Raw genomic sequence first — 22,892 nt, 5'->3', positions numbered from 1 at the left:
GATAATCTGGTGTCAGGAAGGATGTAGGGTAGGGGAATGGTTGAAACAAAATTCAGTCTCTGAATCAGTAAATGTTGAATCTAAGTGAAACCTATATAGGAGTTTATTGTCTCCACTTTTGTATGCATGTGTAATTTTCCATAATAAAATGTTTATTTTTATTTTTTTATTAAAAAAAATTTTAATGTTTTTATTTGTTTTTGAGAGAGAGCATGTGAGTGGGGAGGGGCAGAGAGAAAGGGAGACGCAGAATCCAAAGCATGCTCCAGGCTCTGAGCTAGAGCCCACAGAGCCCAACACGGGGCTTGAACCCATAAACCATGAGATCATGACCTGAGCTGGTCAGATGCCTAACCAACTGGGTCATCCAGGTGCTCCTAAAATGTTTTTTTTTTAATTAAAGATTGGATCATGGGGCACCTGGGTGGCTCAGTTGGTTGAGTGACCAACTTTGGTTCAGGTCATGATATCACGGTTCATGAGTTGAAGCCCCAAGTTGGGCTATCTGCTGACAGCTCAGAGCCTGGAGCCTACTTCTGATTCTGTGTCTCCTCTCTCTGTCCCTCCCCTGCTCATACTCTCTCTCTCTCTCTCTCTCTCTGTCTCAAAAATAAAAAATAAAAAAAGATTGGATCTGATTGAAGGATTGAAGCCAAAGCAGTAAAACAACATCCTTCAGAAGCAACAGTAAGAGTCAGAGCTTTTTCCCCAACAAAGACCCACATCCTGAGCTCCGTGACAAGGAAAGGGCCTCTTATTCAGGCAATTCATTAAAAATTAGCTCCACAAAATCCTGAGAAACTTAACAGGAACCCATGGGGGAGGGGAAGGAAAAAAAAAAAAAAAGAGGTTAGAAAGGGAGAGAGCCAAAGCATAAGAGACTGTTAAAAACTGAGAACAAACTGAGGGTTGATGGGGGGTGGGAGGGAGGAGAGGGTGGGTGATGGGTATTGAGGAGGGCACCTTTTGGGATGAGCACTGGGTGTTGTATGGAAACCAATTTGTCAATAAATTTCAGAAAAAAAAAAAAAAAAAAAAAAGAAAGGCAGTTAGTTGGAAATAGGTGTTTCAATTAAAATGTAGCGAAAAAAAAAAAAAAATTAGCTCCACAAAAAGGCAAAACCAGAAATAAGCAACCAAAGCCTGAGGTGTGTCCACATTTACACATTTATTTGGGTTTAGAGAGACAACACAGATAAAATACTTAGATCATACACAGGTTTATATTTGGTAAGAAGAACAGGTTGCCACATGTTTATATTTTTTATTTTTTTCTGTCTTGAGTAATGGAGTAATGTTGGGAAGATGGCGATGTCTTCCAGAAACACCAATTGGGAACAGTATTTTGGCACACGTAACTAATAAATACACAGTGTTTGTACTTAGCATTTGAAAACAGGAAAGCACGTGCAAGATGATACCCACCATTAGGGTCCTTGATTCCCTGTCCTGCTGCTATATTTACACCCGTGCATTCTTTGTCCATATTCTGAGGGGTAGAGCCTGCTCCAAAACCCTGGCAGGGACAATACCTGCAATTTGGAAGGGTTGTGACACTCTATCCACATCGGTTTCTTCTATTTTCAGAGATGAAGTAGCATTCACCTTGCCTTTTGTGAAATCACATAGTTCTCAAAGGAGATTTCTCAGTGGGGAGCTTAGCCGAGGGCATGTTCTCTATTAGAGCTGATGTGGAGGGTGTACAGTTTAGCAGAGAGAGGGAGGGGGTGAGAGTACAGCAATGGATGCAAATGTAGTTCTCATATCAGTACAGCTACCACACGGAAAACGACATATCAATAATATATTGTACAAGCTTTTATAGCAACACATGTTGATTTGCAACACCATACAGTTCAGATCTAAAGTGCGCAACCCCAATCTGAGGTGACGGGACAGTACTATCAATATAAACAAAGGCAACACGATTATACACACAATTGATTTCCTTTCCTTTCCTCACAAGCCTTGTGACAGTACATGAAGTCAATACCATTTATGCATCTCAGATAAAGACATACCACTTTTTTTCAAGTATTTAAAAATAATAAACACAATATTGCTGAATAAAATGAAAATGGCCATGTCAACTCTGATTAAGCTAAAACCAGGCTTTTCTAAAATTTGTAAAGGATGGTCCCCTATAAAGGCCTTTGGCACTGAGAATTTGAGCTAATGTTCAAAACAACCTTCCTTCCTTATTCCTTCTCTCCCAAGTAGATTACAGACCTACTTTAAAGAATATTTATTAAACTACTGGGACCTATTAGGCTTTTATTTACCTCCTTTTCTGGGTTATGGTTGGCAGGGATTTTACTGCATAGGATTGAGCAAGGCTCCCAGCCAACTTAGGGAAGGATCTGGAAGGGGCAGGGGGTGAGAGAAACAATCTATGGGTAGAAGTTATTTTGCTGGAATTTCATGCACAGGTACAAATGTTCCTCCTTTTAAATTCTGTCATACTATCAAGTTAAAAACAGCAGCTTCTGACATAGAATCTGTACCACAAGGTATAAGCATCCTGGAGTTAAGAGGGATCTGTCTAGGGCAGGGCCCTGGACTCCACCATCTTCTCCAAGCAGGACAATGGGTTTGATAGTGACTCTGCCTCTGAGGTAGGACCTTTTGGCCCAAGGCTCAAAATAGGTGGGCAGCTCTGTGCTTAGTCTCAATAGCTGATATCTAGAAAGGAAGGGGATGCATAGCCTAGATGGGGAAGCTTATTCCTTCATGAAATTCTGGGGCACAGATAAAAGTTTTCTCCTAGTCGTCATAGCGAACCTATTTGCTTCCTAGACAGGAAAGACCCAAACCTATGTTCATTTCAAGTATCAATGTTTTTGTATATAATGTAGGAGAAAGAATGTAGGGGCAAGCTCATGCAGATTTCAGATGGTTGGATCTTGTGGTATATATTATAGGGCATTTCTTTCTTTCTCCCCTTGTACACCTGAGTGTACTGAATACTAATCTGGTCCATATAGAAAGGATGAATGTTTCTAAGTTTCTATCTACAGTCTGCATCTATGAGTCTGCAGTTGTCATTCTAGTACTTGGAATCCAACAATCTGTGGCCGCACAAATATCTATGAGAGCTCGTTAGCTCGTGTCTCTCCATCAGGTTTATAGGGGAAGAAGAATGCTTTCAAAATATTATCTTGAATTCTAAAGATCTTACTATTTCTGCATACTCTGGTCACTTTGGATCTTGATGAGAGGCAGATCAAAGAAGGTCTTAAGATGCTGTCTCAAAATCTCAGGTGAGGAGCTCACTTTATGAGAGGAAAATAACCATCCATGGAATAGAAATTAATTATTCTGGATTTCAGTGATGAGGCCTAGCAGGAGAGAATTTTTGTGGGTAGGAGAGGGGGAGGGAATGGGAATAAGCAATTACCCAGGAGGTAAATGACTCCTCCCCGGACAGTGGCAATATGGTGCCCAGGATGACATCATTGTTCTCACGCAGAGATCTCCTGTCTCAGGGCTGAGTTCAATTTTCTGGGCTCACCACATTTCTGGAGCACGCTTCATTCCTCTTTGCTCAGGCTGATTAGATTTTATTTTTATTTTACCTAATTAATCCAAATGACGTACTAAAAGAATATTGTTTGGGAAGATGCCTCAAGAACTGGCATCAACCTTCTGTTCAAAACAAGCTGAACTGGAAAGCAAAGAACAATTACCCTAGTTTAGTCTAAGATGAAGCTTGGCTTGTCAGGCTTCCTGAGCGGCTCTGCTCAGGGCCAACTGGGTGGAAGACTTAACTAGGAAGAGAATCTTATTGTTGATCTGGTCAGTCATTTTAAAGAACTTGCAATATTCTTTTGTGTTCATTTTGTAATACTAACTTTAGGGATGTGATAAGCCATACCCTAAATAGAAAGAAGGCAAGATACCTTTTAAGAATTTTGTGGGCCTAGGTTTCAAAACAACTTTACTAAGTGTTTATTGTGCCTCCATTAAAAGAAAGAGAAAAAAAAAAATCTGGCTTAGTTTTTATATCTGCCCCTGCAGTTTGTATAACCCATATAAAATAAAAATCTATATGTTACAAAATAGGATTTCTTTTTAATATATATATTTTCCTTTTGTAAAATTATATGTATTTAAATACATTTGAAATGTCGCTATAGGTAAATTAGAAATTTTTTTTCTAATACTATGAAAAAGGCAAGAGTTTTTATTGTCAACATACATTTTATATGTACTTTCTCCTTTTGACTGCACCCCAAAGAACCTTTTATGATTCAGGGGCAATTTGGCACTATTCAATCATACTACTCTGAAGTGAAAATAAAGTTTGATTCGCACACTATATTAAAAGTAAGGGAAGTATTTAAAACAATTTTAAGCTTCTCATTATTGATTAGAACACAGCCTTTTGTCGCTAATTTTTAGAGAGGTATTCTAAACTTAAGAAAGGATTTTTAAAAGGAGCAATGTGGGGTTTTTTTTGTTTTTGTTTTTTGTTTTTTGATTTTTAAACTGTACTCTACTTTGACACCACAATAGAGAAATAGATTTACTTTGGAACAAACTACAAATACATTCACACAGTTTGTGACAACTTAATTGTCTACCTAGAGAATTGAAACAGCTCAGTGAGCTACATTATTATAAATCTTGTCCAAGGCGTTCTATTTCTTCAATCAGGAAGTCAATGTCTTGGTGAGTTGCTGCGGGATTTGAGATGACCATGCGGAAGAAATTGACCTTGTCTCCCAAGGGCTGATAGCTGACCATTGTGGTCCCATACTCCATCATTCTGGCTTTAATCACTGGGGCCACCTGTGGAAGAGACCAGATCAACATAGTGACTCCTGGGGACTCTTCCTTTAGCCAAAGAACCCAGTATCAAGTAGCACTTTTAGTTTTTAACTAAATAACTAAACTCATATTTGTTTTCCTTAAGGGAATTGTCTCCAAGTTTTGGGGGGAATCAGGGGACTAGAACAGTTTCATACATCCAAAATCTTGAAGGTGATAAGATGAATGATAAATGATAGGCTCTCAGGTGCTTTCCACGTCAGGTGATTCAAGGCCTGAGACCGCAGGCCCAAAATAGAGTCACTTATGCTGGGCCATTTAACCAAACCCCAGGCTTCGTACCTAACCTACTTGCACTTTGAACTTTCCCCAGAAATATAGTCTTAGCTGGTCAGTCAGGAGTTTTCTGATCAGCACCAATAACGTACTCTGTCACATGGGGCCTCACCATCCCCGGAAGAAAGATGAGGTAATTCACCTAATAAGAGCTTTTTCCCCAAGGGAAGTGACCTCACCCAAAGTAATTCTTTTTTCTGTTTGTGACTTCCTTGTCCTGCTTTTAAAAATCTCCCCCTTTCTACTTGCCAGAGGGGATGCTGCCTGATTTATGAACTGATTCATAAAGCCAATTAGATCTTTAAAATTTACTCAGTTGAGCTTTTGTTATTTAACAACTTCCTAGTTACTATTTTGGGAGCACGGGAACAATTGGGTGTTGTTTCCAAGGCTAAATAGTTTAGCAATATGACATTTGGTGGAAGGCTCTTTTTCCCTCAGTATGTGTAAAAACACTGGAAATAAAACATAGTTCAGAGAATGGTTATGGAGAGGTAAGCCTCAATATCAAGTGATGTCTGAAAATAAGCAGACTTTTGAGGCCCTAAAACACTTATTTCTTGATACCCCAAAGCTTTCCCATTTCTTTTCATTCTCCTTTTGCATTTTCTCAGTTTATATTTTGAAATATAGTCCATAATCATGATGAAAATCAGCAGAACCCACAAAGACGTAACGTTACAGAAGTGGATCACAGACAAGATCTTACCACTTGTATGCCAGATTGATGATTACAGAGTTCTCTGACTACTGTGTATGAGATGAAGTTCAAACTCTAGCTCAGCATAAAGATGTTTTGTACCGCAGCTCTGAAGACTCATCTTCCAGTGCTCACCAAAATGAATCTTCAACTCTGACAAAACCTATAGTCAATATCCCTTGAATGTGCCACACACACTTTTCTCCTTTCACACTTGTCCTCAGTCTTACCGTGTCACACTTGTCTTGGCTGAGAGTCCCTTTTCTCTTCCAGGTCACATCCTGCACACACCCCAAGGCTCTACCATAGACCTACAATCACTATGAAGCCTTTCCTGACTCCTCTACTCCAGTAGCATCTTTTCTCTTTCAAATTTTAAATACATGATCCTTACCCATACATTCTGTCTACAGAATATTTCCTATTGTCCTCTTGCTTATGAGAAAATACATTTCATCTCTGTAATTTCAAAACTGTAAGCTCTGGAGGGCAGACACAGTGTCTTTTACTTCTTTTGTTTACCAGCACAGTACTGTGTACACATTGAGGGCTTCCCAAGTCCTCATTGCTTATACAGAATAGAATAACAGGGACAGCTATCTAGGAAGAGGAATGCATTTAAATTATGTCTAACCGTGTGCATGAGCTATTCACGTATTTCACCATTGGAGTTTATAAAAATAATATCTGATCATTTAAGTTCATTGCTGCAAATATGGAACCAGGAATGGCACATGTCAGGGAGCTTTTGATTTATTTAGATATATATAGTAAGAAACTCAGTTCAAAATGGGGACCATGCCTCACAACACAGTTGGATTCATCTTAAATGAAGAATAGTTTGATTCCAGTGAATGCCATTTTGAACATGTGACTTTTGAACATCAACACTTAAATAATCATTGGTTTACAATGAGGTTTCATCTTCAAAGTGCTCAATGTGCAAATGACATATCTGATAAAGTGTTAGTATCCAAAAAACATAAAGACCTTATAAAACTCAATACCCCAAAAACAAATAATCCAATTAAAAATGGGCAGAAGACATGAACAGACATTTCTCCAAAGAAGACATTCAGATAGCCAACAGACTCATGAAAAGATGCTCAACATCACTCATCATCAGGGAAATGCAAATTAAAACTACAATGAGCTGTCACCTCACACTTGCCAGAGTGGCTAAAACAAAAACAAAAACAAAAAAACACAAGAAACAACAAGTGTTGGTGAGGATGTGGAAAAAAAGGAACTTTCTTAACACTGTTGGTGGGAATGCAAACTAGTGTAGCCATTGTGGAAAACAGTATGGAAGTTCTTCAAAAGGTTAAAAATAGAACTACCCTATGATCCAGAAGTCGCACTACTGAGTATTTACCCCCAAAATATAAAAACACTAATTCGAAGAGATACATACACCCCTATGTTTATAGTAGCATTATTTACAATAGACAAATTATGGAAACAGCCCGTGTCCTTCGATTGATGAATGGATAAAGATGTGGTATATGTGTACAACGGAATATTATTCAGCCATAAAAAAGAATGAAATCTTGCCATTTGCAACGACATGGATGGAGCTAGAAAGATAATGCTAAGCAAAATAAGTCAGTCAGAGAAAGACAAATACCACATGATTTCACCCATGTGTGGAATTTAAAAAACAAATGAGCAAAGGAAAAAAGGAGAGAGGCAAACCAAGAAACAGACTCTTAACTATAGAGAACAAACTGATGGTTCCCAGAGGGAGGTGGTGGGGGAGGGGTAAAGCAGGGGATGGGGATTAAGGAGTGCACTTGTTACGATGATGAGCACTGGGTGATGTATGGAAGTACAGAGTCACTATATTGTACACCTGAAACTAACATAACTGGATGTTAACTATAGGAGTTGAAGTTCAAAAAGTAAACTAAATAAGTATAAACAAAAAGACCCACAAAGTGTTCAATGTGCAAAATCAACATTTTTTCCATCAGGCCCAATTATTTGTTAGTTACCAAAGAGAAAACCAAGGACAGAGTTCACCTTAACCTTCATTTCACCTTCACCTTACATCCAGAACCTAATCTCCTCACTTAAAAACGAATGTGCATGACAGTTCTGCACTGTGATTTTCTGACTCTAGGTTAAGTCTCTTTCGGCCTCTTTATTACATAGGAAGGTAATATAAAGAGGAATGCTTTTCTTGGGTTGGCCCTTCTTTCCTCTAAAAGATAAAGAATGTACACAGAGCATAAGGCTCATCCCAGTGAATAAATATGACAAAGAATATAAATTATCTCAAGTCTGGGATTAAATTCTGAAAGTGGATCTACTAGAATATTCTAGCATTAAGGACGTGAAATTATCACTTTGTGCTAGGAGAATGGCAAATCAATGTGTTCCTGGGGAAGAGAAACCCCAAATTAGAAAAGGAATTCCAAATCCATGTTGTCTGCAGGAATTTCAGGAAAATTCATGTAAGTATTCCTTAGTTGTTATTCATGTAATAAATCATGCTTCCTCTTTAGAACTGATAAAACAATGATCATGCTGTACTCAGTGAATTAAACTCTGACTTCATTTTAATGGGCAATCCAAGCATAAATGGTATTAATTATTAAAGACAATCACCTCCTATTTTTCAGATAAATCAAATCAAATCAAAGGTCAAAAATTTAAATGGCAACAGTCATCATCCCAAACAGGTTTTGGCGTTACATCAGACTGAGTCCCCCCAGTTCCTGAAGCTAGCTGGGTTGGCAGAAGTCACAGCTGTGTAAATACATATGACTTTGGATTGTTTCCAGAAAATGTGGATGAAATAAAATTTACAGGAAAATGAAACATCTACTTCATTGCATAATCAATAATTGCAAATTCAGAAGGAAAATAATATTCTGACTCTATTGATGAACATACAGCACTCTTACTTATTTCTAGACTTTTTCTTTTGGTCACATTCTTGGTTGTGTTGAATAAAGAGTCAGGAAAGAGAGGCTGCATGTTGAAGAATTCATTAAAGACATACTCAGTAGGAGCTCTTGGGTGCTGCCTTAAGAGTTTTAGGGTATCATTTTCTCCCTTGTGTCCTTAGCTTTTTCAGTCCTTTAGAAGATAATAACCAGGGAACTATCCCATAATTTGAATACACATTTGTGTCTCCAAAGAGAACTCAGGTTAAAGCATCACAACATCATAGAAATGTATTTTTTTCAGTATGTATTACAAAACCTTTTTGTTGCTAAATCTTGGGAACATGAGTGAAATTTTGAAAAATGAAAAAGCAGAATAACCATAAATAGGAACCCCAACACATTAAAATTTCAATAAATTCCTCATTACGTTCAATAATATAGACTATGGAAGAATATCACCTTGCATATAAAGCCAACTACTTCTTTGCCAATGTTCTTTTATTTTTTATTTTTAGAAGTTTATTTTTGAGAGAGAGAGAGAGAGAGCAAGCAAGCGTGCACATGTGTGCACGCATGAGCTGGGGAGGGGCAGAGAGAGAAAGAAAGACAGAATCCGATTCAGGCTTCAGGCTCCAAGCTGTCAGCACAGAGACCAATGCGGGGATTCATGAATACTCACGAACTGTGATATCGTGACCTGAGCCGAAGTAGGATGCTTAACCAACTAAGCCACCCAGGCACCCCATCCTTGCCAATGTACTTTTAAATCCACTGTTGACCTTTTGGAAGTCCCATCTGTCAGTATAGGACTGGTAGAAACAGGGATTAGATATGCAGATAATGATAAAATACAATGGAATAAAATACAAGATGAAGATGATGATGAAGAACCAGGATTCGTGTCTGAAGAATACCCTCATGGGCTATTCTGCTGCTCCTGCCTGTGTCTAAGGCAGTTGTATGTGGTTGTGTGGTGCCCCAGGGCCTCTGTGTCCACTGTGCCTCAATGATGATGGGCCACCTGCACACTCACAGTCCTGACAGACAGCAGGAATGCACGAACCAGATTCTCAGCCTCCTTCAAGAAGCTTAGGCTGTCTTGTTTGGTAATGACCACCTGTTGCCTAGATATCTGCCCCCACATCAGTGTGAGCTGTGGAGAAAGGCCTAGGATCCACTAGTAGGTTTCCTATGTGTTTCCCGTCCCTGTTCTGGAATATGCAAATGGCACGTTAGCTAAGCAAACATTTTTGAGTGCCTATTGTATGCTAAGCCTTGTACCAGACAAGAGGGCACAAAGAATAATTCTTTATTGGAGGGTCCATAATTTGACTTAATTCTCATTTGCCATACAACGGCACAGAAGACTCCACATTTCCTTCCATTTTGGGTCTATATCAGTTCTGACCAAGAGAACTTTAGGTAACGATAGAGATGTGTTATATTTCCACTCTCTGATACAACAGCCACTGGTCACAAGTTGACCACTTGAAATGTGGCCAGTGTAACTAAAGAAGTTAATTTCTGGTTGAATTTAATTTTGATTCATTTAAATTTAAATGCCAAATGTGGCTATTGATAATATATTGGACAGAGCAGATGATTCATTTTATTTCACCTCAGCTGTTTTCCTTCTGACATTGTGTGTGTGTGTGTGTGTGTGTGTGTGTGAAGATTTACTAATCCCTGGACATTATACATTTATACATTCAGGGCTTTATAATTAAGAGGAAACTCTGAAAAATTATTGACATAAGTAAACAAAAGTTAACCTTGATATTTTATGTGGTTCTATTGTGACTTCCAATTCTGAATTGCTAAATTCTCTATATTCTAGTCAATAAAATGGAATCACAGGAGAGGAAAAATTTAAGAGGATTCATTTTGCAATCCCCAGAGACTTTCAAATTTGAACTATAAACTGTATAAAAATAGTTTACTAATATTCTAATGACTCTCCCCAAGAAATAATCTCCATTCCCATCACAGTTTATGTGTTTTTGCTAAAACCTGAGGGGCATTTGAAGAGAGCTGTATTTAAACGGGGGAGATTCAGAGTTGATTTTTGTTCAGAAACTGATGGGAAAAATCTCTTTCTGTTCTGTATTCCCATTTTGTCCCATCCCTCAGCCCAGAAATAATTCATTGATTCAAGGAATGAAATTGGCCAAACTACTCCAGGGATTTTCTCTCTCTGGTCAATGGGTTCATTAAAGAGCTAGAGCCAATAAGAATGGAAACATCTAATTTATAACTAATTTTTTAAATTAATTAGTCATTGGTAAAATGATACACACTACGGAGAAGCCACACCATAAAACTTCAGGAAAAAATATGAATTCTTTCCTCTCAAATGACTGCAGGACCCTTTTTGCCCACCTATCACCTCCAATGTGACTCTCACCCTCTCTCCCTCCCACCTCTTGGACTTGATCTCCTGGAATGAGCAAATGAGCCAACTTTATTAAAACTTCAAACATGACCATAACCCCTCCTCCTAGACACATGCATTGATGGATCCCCCATTCTAGAAGCTTTCTTCCATGCATTCCTCTAGGTCAGTGGCTCTGATCCTGGGCTGTACATTGGGATCACCTGGAGAACTTTTAAAACCATTCCTAAGCCCATCCCAAACCAACAGGATTAAGTTCTTAGGGTAAAGAATTTACCAGTGTTTTTTATAAAACTTCAGGCTGATTCTAATGTGAGGCCAGGATAGCAAACCACTACTCTAATTAAGAGGCTTGATTTAAACACCTCAATTATATGCAAGTTTCCCTGATGAGGGTTTGATCCTGGATTGTCTATGGGCAGGTGTTCATATCTCTAAGCTTTTCTGGAGGTTTTTAATCCACACAAGGGGCACTTGGGTGGCTCAGTCAGTTAAGCATCTGACTCTTGATTTCGGCTCAAGTCATGATCTCACAGTTTGTGGGATTGAGCCCTATGTGGGGCTCCGCAGGGATAGTGTGGAGCCTGCTTGGGATTCTCTCTTTCCCTCTCTCTCTCTGCCTCTGCCCTTTTGCGCACACACACACTCTCTCAAAATAAACAAAAATAAACTTTAAAAAACCCACACACCATCCCACTGTTTGACACAGAAGAAAATACTGGAAATTCTGAAAGTCAGTGAGGCAGCCCAGGCTCCTGCATGGTGGGGGAGAGGGACTTCCCTGCTCCTGGAAGTGACTGGAGAAAGCCCCCTCCTTTGTGGTAAATGGAAAACCAACCAACTAACCCACCCTCTGACATCCAAATATGCACGATCATCCCTAGTGTCCTATTCCTCAGCACTGGGATGGAGCCCTGCATTTATCTGCCTTCAAGACTCTCTCTGGCGTACATCGTAAACCAAATTTCACCCATGTGTAAACGCTAGAAGCAGGAGAGGAGAAAAGATAAAGGATCTTACTGGCCACAGAAAAACTTGAAGCTGAAGCCCTCTGGCTCTGTAGTCAGTGATTTTGGAAAAGTGATTTTTTTCTCCCCAAGCTTTCATGTTCCTGTCAGCAAAAGGGAGAGACAACAGTGCTTCCCACATTAGGTTACTCATGTTGGAATAAGTTTCTAAGCCCCACGATGGAGCTGCTCCTGCCCAGGATGTCACTTCAGGAAAAGGACACTTAACTTTCACATCCCTATAAATGCTCTGCTTGACCAGAAACATGGAATGTCCAGTCAGCCAATCCCTGATGCCAAGCCAACCTGGGGCTCCTTGTTCCTCACCCATTTTCTTTCTCTTCCTGTTCCTTATTCTTTATCCTATAAAAGCTTCTTGCCTTCCCCCCATTTTGCAGTTCTCTGGCCTCCTGGGAATAGAGGTTACCCACTTCATAAAATGTTAGATTAAGTTTGTCTGTATCACCTAAATTGTCTTCTTCCGTCATTTTTAACACTTACAAAAGTTAGCTGACCTAACGCTAGATCAAAGTTGAGCCTGGGACACAATATGCACTCAACAGTGGCCGTTATTATTGTTCCCTGCCCTGTTATCTTCTGGGGTTCAGCAAGCTCCATAGGGTAGCCTTGACCTCGGCATCTCAAGAGGGTCAGTAGCAGCTCTGTTTCCTAACCATTTCTGGTGCCGGAAATCTCTTCTGTGCCTATGACTGAGCATGGAAGGTTTCACTTGGTGGGTCAGCCAACTTTGGCAAGGGTTCTTGTTGCATCATGAATGGCAGTAAAGCTAACACCTGATTACTTATTTTAAGATCTCATAAACTTGCCCTCAGAAAAAAGAAGCAAAAAAAAAAGGGGGGGGGGTTGTTAGGGGGGGCACCAGGGTAGCTCATTAGGTTAAACGTCTGACTTCTGCTCAGGTCATGATCTCGCAGTTCATGAATTCGAGCCCCGCAATGAACTCTCTGCTGTTAGTGCAGAGCCCGCGTTGGATCCTCTGTCCCACTCTCTCTTTCCCCTTCGTCTGCTTGCATGTGCGCATGTGCATTTTCTCTGTCTCTCAAAAATAAACATAAAATTTTTGTTCTAATAATAAAATTTAAAAAAAAGAAAAGAGAAGCAAATAGGGTAGTTACAAGTCTGGATATGCCAGTTCTGAAAGTCCTGGTTCTGTAGGAGCCCTCATGAAGGGGAGTGGGCCTGCACACCAAGGAAGAGGTTGGATTTCTCCTAGAGACATGTGCATGTTAGAGAGATGCCATGCACGTGGAAGGCCCAGTGTACACACCAACGTATATACCGGAGGAGCCTGTATCACTGACCTTTGAGAGGCGGCTCATTCTCTCTTCATTGTCTTCCAGGACACGCAAACTTGGAGGCACGTACCAGAAGCAGACATTTGTGTGCTGAGGCTACAAGGAGGAAAGTAAGGTTCACATTCAGCCCATGGTGGCAGTTTAGAAAATTCCAAGGACATTTCAAATCTATTCTGCAACTTCTGAATAGAATTCCTACTTTAAAAAATTTTTTTTTAATTTTTTTTTATTTTTGAGACAGAGAGAGACAGAGCATGAGCAGGGGAGGGTTAGAGAGAGAGGGAGTCACAGAATCCGAAGCAGGCTCCAGGCTCTGAGCTGTCAGCACAGAGTCCAACGCGGGGCTCAAACTCACGGATGGTGAGATCATGACCTGAGCCGAAGTCGGAAGCTCAACCGACTGAGCCACCCAGGCGCCCCAAGAATTCCTACTTTTAAATCCATAACCACTTTTAGAGTGCCAGACGTTCACCACGATATACAGAGTTATTGTTTTGTGAGTGTGATTTTTTACTCCAGCTCAGAACCCCTGCTTCTCCTTTGTAATGGTCCCACTTACCTGGACAGTACATGATTGACACACAAAAAATCAATGATAAGAATTAGAGTTGGGGCACCTAGGTGGCTCAGTCAGTCAAGTGTCCAACTCTTAATTTCAGCTCAGTCATAGTCTCATGGTTCAGGAGATGGAGCCCTGTATTGGGCTCTGCGCTGACAGATTCTCTCTCTGTCTCTCTGCCCCTCCCCTGCTTTCTCTTGTGCTCATGCTTGCTCTAAATAGAAACTTTAAATATAAATAAATATTTAAAAACATAAAAAAAAGAATTGGAATTGACTAAACTTTTTGAGATCGTAGAGATCAGAATACATACCTTTCCATCAAACACCATTTCATATCCTTCTCGGTTTTTTATGATATTGTATAAATATTCTGCCAGCTCCAAGCACTTATCAATATGTGCTTCAAACCCAGTGGTGCCCTGAGTAAGAGAAGAAGAAAAGTTATCGGCAGGGGGCTGAGAAAGGCAGGTAAGCTCTTTGTGGGACAAATCTCACTGGAGACTGAAGGTCTTTCTGCCACTTCCAGCTCAGCTCTGCTCCACACTTTCCTTGCACAAGACTGTTTCCAGAGGCTTTTCTGGTGATTATTTCTCCTTTAATGTTCTCCCCTCAGGTGTTTTTGTTGCCTTTCATGTCATCTCGGCTCTCCACGGTGGTTTCCTTTTCTTTTGGAGCCCTCATTCTCTAAGCAATTATTTTGATTACTTGAGGGGAAAATTTGCCTCTGTCATTCTGAGGGGTAATTATGGAAGTCATTAATGACAGGAGACTGGGCTATTCTCTTCCTGCGGATAAGAAGCATCATCAGAGACCCCCCCCAGCACGCCTGTTTAGCTCCTGACCATCATGAAAATTTACCATTTCCAGACTGCACTTCTGTTCACCAATGTACCCCCATTATGGAACAAATAGGGTAGGTACTCAATGAATATTTGCTGAACAAATGAATGTATTAATCTTAAAGGGCACACAGATGCTTTGTTAGCCTGTCAGTCTGCAAGGCTCATTAGATTTCTCCTTTGGGGACAAATGATTTACATGCTTGTAACAGGCGAACATAATCACAGAGGTCTTTTAGTTTCCACTCTGGAAGCCCAGGATCTGGACTTGTGACAAACAACACTACAGCCTTGGACTGGTGCTGTTTACCGACCTCAGGACACTTCAGGGAATTACTTTTCAAAATGGCTTTCCTCCTAATCCTTTCAGCATTTATGGGGCACTAATGGAAAGCTTAGACAAACAGCCAATGCTCATCCCAGGAGCACTTAGAACAGGCCAACCAGTGACTAATCCAACATGGAAACTGGAGGAAGAAGCTGCAATGGACATAAGATGGGCCCACATTCCTATTTATAGTCTCATCATCTCAGCTAAAAGGGGGATACAGCATGGCCAGTGACTTGAACGTCTGAAGCATCAAAGAAATCTGATGGGTTCAGAAATCATTTCTGTGGAGATTGCTGCCCTGGTTGATCGGCCAAGGAGTCTGACTGGTTCCTGACGGCTCAAAGGAAGGGCCCCAAAGCTGAATATTCAGGCCAGAGCCTACACCATGCACTATATGACTCTGTGGTACCAAGGATTCGGGGTTGGTTTGGACTGACCTGGCAGTTTGGGTACACTTGGTAGGTACACTTTGGGTACTGCTAGGTAGGAGGAGGGAAGTTAATTGGTCTCCAAACTGGATCCTTTGGACCACTCCAGAGTTGGATTTAAACTTGCATGTATCTGATCCAAGATAATAGCCGGGACCACTAGGACTCATCCTGTCTAGTCACATGGCCTTGGCTAATCTTACTGGTCCCATGGGAATGATGGTGCTTGTCTGATCTCCCATATAGGGACATGGTAAAAGTAAAATGAATACTCTGAACATGAGTTTGATTGTATCACAAAGGCAGTGGGATTATCAGAGACTAGAATGGGAATCTTCTCGCTTTTGCTAGTCTAGGACTTCACTTAAGATGATTAAGGAGTAAACTGATCATCCTTTAGTTGAAAGCTAAAGAGGTACAAGGGGGAGTGACACAGGGAACTCTAGTTTGCCCTTAGAAGCCTGGCCTCTCTTGATATTGGATATTTATGGGAAGAAGATCCATGTTTTATTTCCATAGTTTGGAAGGCTTTTACGAGATTCTCCAAAATGCATTCATTCATCAAATACATGTGGAGTAGTTGTCACATGCCACACAGTTCCTATTCTGAGGATGACAACGGCACATGGAAAACTTTATCACCATGACCTGGGTTGTTATGAAGGAGGCTGAAGTCTCCGAGGGACACGTCTAAGTGAAAGTCTAGAGCCCAGTGTCAGAGTTATGCTGAGGGAGCTTCAGGAGAAAGGTGGTTTTATTTTCTCCCTCATTGCCTACACACTTAGGATTGGTGTAGACTTATCTGGCTGAAGTGGACACTCCACAAGGGCACAGATTGGTGTTTCCTTTGTTCACTACAGTCTCCGTCACACCAGCAGGGTTGGCATACATTAGGGGTTCAATGCACACTGGTTGAATGAGTGGATGAATGAATGGAGGTGTAACTTTTCCTCCCTGGGGCGGTGTTTTGACACAGTATGTTCTGAGGAACCATCTGTATCAGCACCAGATCAACTGTGTTATTAATGTAGATTCTCGGGTCCCACCCCAGACCCCCAAGTTGGTATTTTAGGAAGATGAACACCGCGTATATCCACTTCTTCAGTGATACCACTGTCTACCAACGTTCAGCTGCTGCAGCTGTGTTGTCTCCAGGGCCTGACACCATCAGTGCTGCTCACGAGTCTTCTCTGCTTCTCGAAACCCTCATCTAATGCTCTCAGGCCCCAGAAATGCGGGTCTGCAATAATGATTGAATCCCTTGCTACCATCTCCATTTCTATGGCTGCCCCCCTACCTAGGCCCTCTTTTTACCTGGATGGTAGCTCCCTAATTACCCTTCCATCAACCTGGACTCTCCACTAGCATCAGAGTATGCAGGAGAGCTCCTGCTAAACCTGCATCCCACGGTGTCCTCCCAGCTCCACTGGCTGAAATTCTATGTATTCTACCTGTCCTGCTCTAGACCCATCTTTTTTTTTAAAAAAATTCTTTTTAAGTTTATTTATTTGTTCTAGAGAGAGTGAGAGCAAAAGGGGAGGGGCAGAGAGAGAGGGAGAGAAAGCAAGAATCCCAAGAAAACTCCACAAGACAGGGGTAGAGCCCCACGCAGGGCTCAAACTCATGAACTGTGAGATCATGACCTGAGCAGAAATCAAGAGTTGGACACTTAACCAACTGAGCCACCCAGGTGCCCCTTGAAGGTGACCTCTTAAAACATCATTCTTGGCTCTCAAACTCTGGATGGGCTCCCCATCCTCAAGCTTTTGGGGAGGTGCATCTAGGTTTCTTTTACAACCAGTTATATTCTGTCTTATGTGATGCTTATCTGTGCATTCATCTTATATCATCTGGAAAATTGTGTCCCCTTCATCCCATCCGGGATCAGGCGCAAAAACAGATGCTCATTATCTAATGTATTAAAATAAGTTAATATTTTAAGAGAAAATGAACATTCATTCAGTCACTCAGCAAAGAGTGTGCCAGGCATCAATTTCCCTTTAATAGTTTTCTCCTGGTATTTTTTTTTTTCCTCAGCCATTTGTCAGTCCCTTTGTTATCTACATTTTCAATGAGGGAGGCCAATCACAGAAAACTATAGGGAAACCTGCTAATTTGCATAATTTGCATAACTATATACAAACAGATTTACTGTGAAAACTAGGTAGTTATATATTACACCATCCTTGCAGGCCTAAAATTAAAGTTTGTTCACCTATCTTCCTTCCTTCCTTCCTTCCTCTCTATATCTATCTATCTGAGTTTTTAAAACAGTTTTTTAAGTTTATTTCTTTACAGAGAGAGCGCTCTTGCAAGCCAGTGCGGAGGGGCAGAGAGAGAGGGAGAGAGTGAGAGAGAGAGAGAGAGAGAGAATCCCAAGCAGGCTTTGCACTGTCAGCGCAGAGCACGACGCAGGGCTCGATCTCATGAACTGTGAGATCATGACCTGAGCTGAAACCAAGAGTCGGCTGCTCAACTGACAGAGTCACCCAGGCACCCCGATCTACACTGAGTTTTAACCACGATGGAAATCTGTGACATTCGGAAAATAATCATCAAGTCTTAGCATTCTCTAATTAAATGCAGACAAAATGAAAGGTCTACTCAGTAAGAACAGAGTTGAGGGCAGGTGGGGGCCTTTGCTTATGACAGGCTTAGGTATCTGTCTAGAATGCCTCCTAGCATTCATATCAAGAGGCTCATTCTTGTTTTTTTTTTTTTTTTTTTTTTTTTTTTGCATACAGTTGCTCTTATCAATTATCTTGGACTTAATCTGATGCTGTCATCAGTGCATTTAGCTCCACCAGTCATTAACAGATTAAGCAATATTTATATTTACGTTAGTATTTTTCCTGTAGTTTGTATTGCTAAGGAGAAAAATACGGGTTTACCTTACTGTGGGTATTCTCCAGGTATATCTGATAACAGAGGATTTACTGATTAACGTTAGCTCCTCCTCAGTCTTGTTTTCTCATTCCTGAGGGGATTCAAGATCGAGTCATCGCCAACTCTTTCATAGTTCTTATTAGGACAGGAAGACTTCTCCTTCCCTGGCTGGCATCACTAGAGAGATGGGGATGTGGGAGGGTGCTTACCCTCACCTCTCATCTGGATTGTAGGACTGATCTTATGACTTTTATAATTATTATCATCTCATTTTGCAAAATGTGCAGCTTTAAGTTGAAAAGCAAATGGACGTTTTTGCCATTTACGTGTCTAGATACTTAAGGTTTTGTGTGAGAAATTAAAGGAATATGTATCCATAAATTTATGTATCCATAAATTATGTGGCTGCTGAGATTGTTCTTTTTTCCTTTTTTATTCCCTCCTCTGGTGCCTTTATTTCAGCACGTTAGAAACTGGATCCTCTGCCTATTTCAGGCTTCAGTTGTTGCTGTTGTTTAATTCACACCTGATGTCCTCCAAGTTGTTTCTCTTATAACCAACCGCTGCCCCATGCTGGCGAGGAGGCTTCAGATGGAAAAGGAGCAGCGGGAACTGATGAACCATGAGAGGAACATTTTTGTGTAAATATAGCTAATGATCATCATCTTAATAGAAACACCGCAGGAAAAGGGGACAAGAAGGATGATACTGAACAATATTTAGAGCTCAGGCTTTCCTCAACTACCTAGCTGATATTTATGTTCATCATTTTTGATTCCCACCAATCAAGGAAATGAAAAATCTACTCATGTTAAAACCATTTGAGAGTATGCCAATAGTTCCTATTCTTTCTTTCTTTCTTTTTTGCCAAATGGAAGTGTCTTTGCCAACAGAAGGAGTCTCGTCTGGGTGGTGGGGACCAAGTAAGTGTCTTTGTCAGGCTCTCATCTTTCAAGAGAGGAAGGGGCCCCTGCCCGGCTCAAGGGATGGAAGCCCACCCCTCATACCATGTTTATGAGGTAACGACTGCAGGCAGCTGCTGGATGGATACTTAGCAACACTTAGAGGAAATTCAGTGAGAGCAAATACTATTACAGAGGCTTGTCTGAAGAATCTGTAGCCCAGCCATCCCTGGAAACCACGTAAGAATTATTTCTGCATCAAGTGAGACCATCTTTCTACTGCCCTTTTTCCTGGATGGATTTAAAGAAGATTCCATAAAATGGCTGTTGACTGCATCATTTCACTCCCAAGCCCCCTTATTTTCTTGTTAGCTATCCACCTCTTTAACTGCTCAAGGCATTCAGTTTTACTTAGAAACATCTTGTAAAGAACAGCACATGGAACTCGTTGCCGTAGACATGGTTTCTCTTCACATGGACCTGGGGAAGGGCACATTCTTGGGTCTTACCCTGGCAGGTCTCACTCCTGCTGACCGAGTTATTTCTGTGTCCCCTGGGATTGAACTGCCACCTGCTTGTGCAGGCTCCTGAGAAAGCTCACAGATAACTCTTGGGGCCCCTCTCCCAAATGTACAGGACCTCAGGGAGTGCCAGCCTTCCTCTAAACTCTCCTTTTCTTGTTTCCTTTGTCAAGGTTCCCTCGTGCACCCTTTTGGTTAGTTGGGTTTTTCTAGCAGTTGGGTTTTTCTGTCATGTCCAGCTGCTCTGACCATTGCCTCCTGTGAGAGGTAAATGAAACCAGGTGGGAAGTTACTGATGTGTGACATTGAAATTAGGAATCTGGCCAAAATTAAAAACAAAATCTTGGACCTTTCCATCCCGATTACATTTCAGCAACCAGGTATGGTCTTTGAAAGGGCAGCAATTAGGTCCAGCCAGTACGGTATTCCCTTACTTACAGAGTCTCTGTCTCTGAGAGGAGTGATCATCTATAGTTAAATGCTGGGGTCAACAGAGAAGCTGAACAAATGGAGGTTACTGGGTAGTTCCAGAGTTTTGAAAAAGCTTTATCTCGAGAGGTTATCCCTTAAAATGTCAAAAGAAAGCTATCATGGTGGGGTTTTGACTTTTCACTTTTGTCCTCCAAACCAAAAGAAGGCACCAACCACCCTGAGGGATCAATAACTGGGTAAAAACCAAGAGCTGAGAGCCAACAACAAAACAACAGTAACAAAACACCTCTTAAAAATCCAGATGTCATGCCGTATAAAGCAGCCTGGATTTGTTTTCTAGATGAGTGAGTGTTAGAAGCAATTTGGCTTATGTTCTTGCCCGTGCAGAAGGCAGATATCTAGAAACAGGATTAAAAAAACTTAATCGTGGGTAATCTGCAATTTGGAAATCAGTTTTTAATCTCATAATAAGGGTCACCAGATATAGTTTCTGTCTTTAGTCGATATGCAGCTCACCTTTGCCCTCCACATTAGCCATAATTTAAAAACATCGACATGGCGTCCACACTGTAAGGCCTTGTCTCCAGTGTCGTAGGACAGGTCGTAGTGTTTATCTTGCTGGAAAAGGTAGGAAGCATGCATCTGGTTGCAACTCTGCATCAACCCCTAGAAGAGAAGGGAAAATTTAGGAAACTCTACTGACTTGGTCAGGTATTCCATCAGATTTATATTGTGGTGAAAAGTATTAAGAAAAAAATTTGCGGAAGATGGTGGCGTAGGAGGATGCTGGGTTCACCGCGTCCTGCTGATCACTTAGATTCCACCTACACCTGCCTAAATAACCCAGAAAACCGCCAGAAGACTCGCAGAACGGATTCTCTGGAGCCAAGCGCAGATGAGAGGCCCACGGAAGAGGGTAGGAAGGGTGGAGAGGCGGTGCGCGCTACACGGACTGGTGGGAGGGAGCTGGGGCGGAGGGGCAGCCCGGCAGCCAAGCAGAGCCCCCGGAGTCTGGCTTGCAAAAGTGGAGGGGCCGGGAAGGAGTGTGCTCTGACAGCAAGCGGGACTTAACATCTGGGAGGTTATAAGTTAACAGCTCTGCTTGGAGAACGGGAGGGCTGGAGGACAATGGGAGGGAAAGTTGTTGAGCCCGGAATGACAGAGCTCAGCTTGGCGGGGAACAAAGGCGCTCGCCAGCGCCATCTCCCTCGCCCATTCCCCAGCCAAAATCCCAAAGGGAACCAGTTCCTGCCGGGGAACTTGCTTGCACCGCGCAAACACCCAACGCTGTGCTTCTGCGGATCCATCCCTCTGGCAGCGGGTCTGACTCCCTCCGGTGCCGCAGGGCCCCTCCGGAAGCAGATCACCGAAGGAGAAGTGAGCTGAGCCTGCCCCTCCCGCCCCTGTGCACCTTGCCCATCCACTCCAGCTAATTCGCCAGATCCCCAGCACCACAAGCTTGGCAGTGTGCAAGTAGCCCAGGTGGGTCACACCACCCCACAGTGAATCCTGCCCCTAGGAGAGGGGAAGAGAAAGCACACACCAGTCTGACTGTGGCCCCAGCGGTGGGCTGGGGGCAGAATTCAGGTCTGACTACGCCCAGCCCACCAACGCAAGTTATTCAAGGCAGCACAGGGTAAGTGCCCCACAGTTCCACACCACTCCAGGGACTATCCAAAATGACAAAACGGAAGAATTCCCCTCAAAACAATCTCCAGGAAATAATGAGAGCTAATGAACTGATCAAAAAGGATTTAAACAATATAACAGAAAGTGAATTTAGAATAATAGTCATAAAATTAATCACTGGGCTTGAAAACAGTATAGAGGACAGCAGAGAATCTATTGCTACAGAGATCAGGGGACTAAGGAACAGTTAGGAGGAGCTAAAAAATGCTATTAATGAGCTGCAAACTAAAATGGAGATGACCACAGCTCGGATTGAAGAGGCAGAGGAGAGAATAGGTGAACTGGAAGATAAAATTATGGAAAAAGAGGAAGCTGAGAAAAAGAGAAATAAAAAAATCCAGGAGTATGAGGGGAAAATTAGAGAACTAAGTGATGCACTACAGAGAAATAATCTATGCATAATTGGTATTCCAGAGGAGGAAGAGAGAGGGAAAGGTGCTGAAGGTGTACTTGAAGAAATAATAGCTGAGAACTTCCCTGAACTGGGGAAGGAAAAAGGCATTGAAATCCAAGAGGCACAGAGAACTCCCTTCAGACGTAACTTGAATCGATCTTCTGCACAACATATCATAGTGAAACTGGCAAAATACAAGGATAAAGAGAAAATTCTGAAAGCAGCTAGAGATAAACGTGCTCTAACATATAAAGGGAGACCTATAAGACTCATGACGGATCTCTCTACTGAAACTTGGCAGGCCAGAAAGGAATGGCAGGAGATCTTCAATGTGATCAACAGAAAAAAGATGCAGCCAAGAATCCTTTATCCAGCAAGTCTGTCATTTAGAATAGAAGGAGAGATAAAGGTCTTCCCAAACAAACAGAAACTGAAGGAATTCGTCACCACTAAACCAGCCCTACAAGAGGTCCTAAGGGGGATCCTGTGAGACA

The 22,892-nt window shown here is 41.6% G+C and overlaps 1 protein-coding gene across 1 annotated transcript in view; it reads right to left on the bottom strand.

Moving 5' to 3' along the window:
• Positions 1 to 4,617: 4,617 nt before the first annotated feature.
• Positions 4,618 to 22,892, bottom strand: part of GAD2 (glutamate decarboxylase 2) — an 83,838-nt gene continuing 65,563 nt past the window's right edge. The window contains exons 13-16 of the mRNA XM_047866918.1: positions 20,832 to 20,981; positions 14,288 to 14,395; positions 13,422 to 13,511; positions 4,618 to 4,791 (exon numbers count right to left, since the gene is read on the bottom strand). Coding sequence (XP_047722874.1) covers positions 4,618 to 4,791; positions 13,422 to 13,511; positions 14,288 to 14,395; positions 20,832 to 20,981 — 522 coding nt within the window. The remainder of the gene's footprint in view (positions 4,792 to 13,421; positions 13,512 to 14,287; positions 14,396 to 20,831; positions 20,982 to 22,892) is intronic.

Source organism: Prionailurus viverrinus, chromosome B4 (assembly GCF_022837055.1).
Source record: "Prionailurus viverrinus isolate Anna chromosome B4, UM_Priviv_1.0, whole genome shotgun sequence".
In the NCBI taxonomy this organism is placed as follows: domain Eukaryota; kingdom Metazoa; phylum Chordata; class Mammalia; order Carnivora; family Felidae; genus Prionailurus; species Prionailurus viverrinus.
Note: the sequence above shows the minus strand (reverse complement) of the source record. Positions and strands in the feature narration are given on the sequence as shown.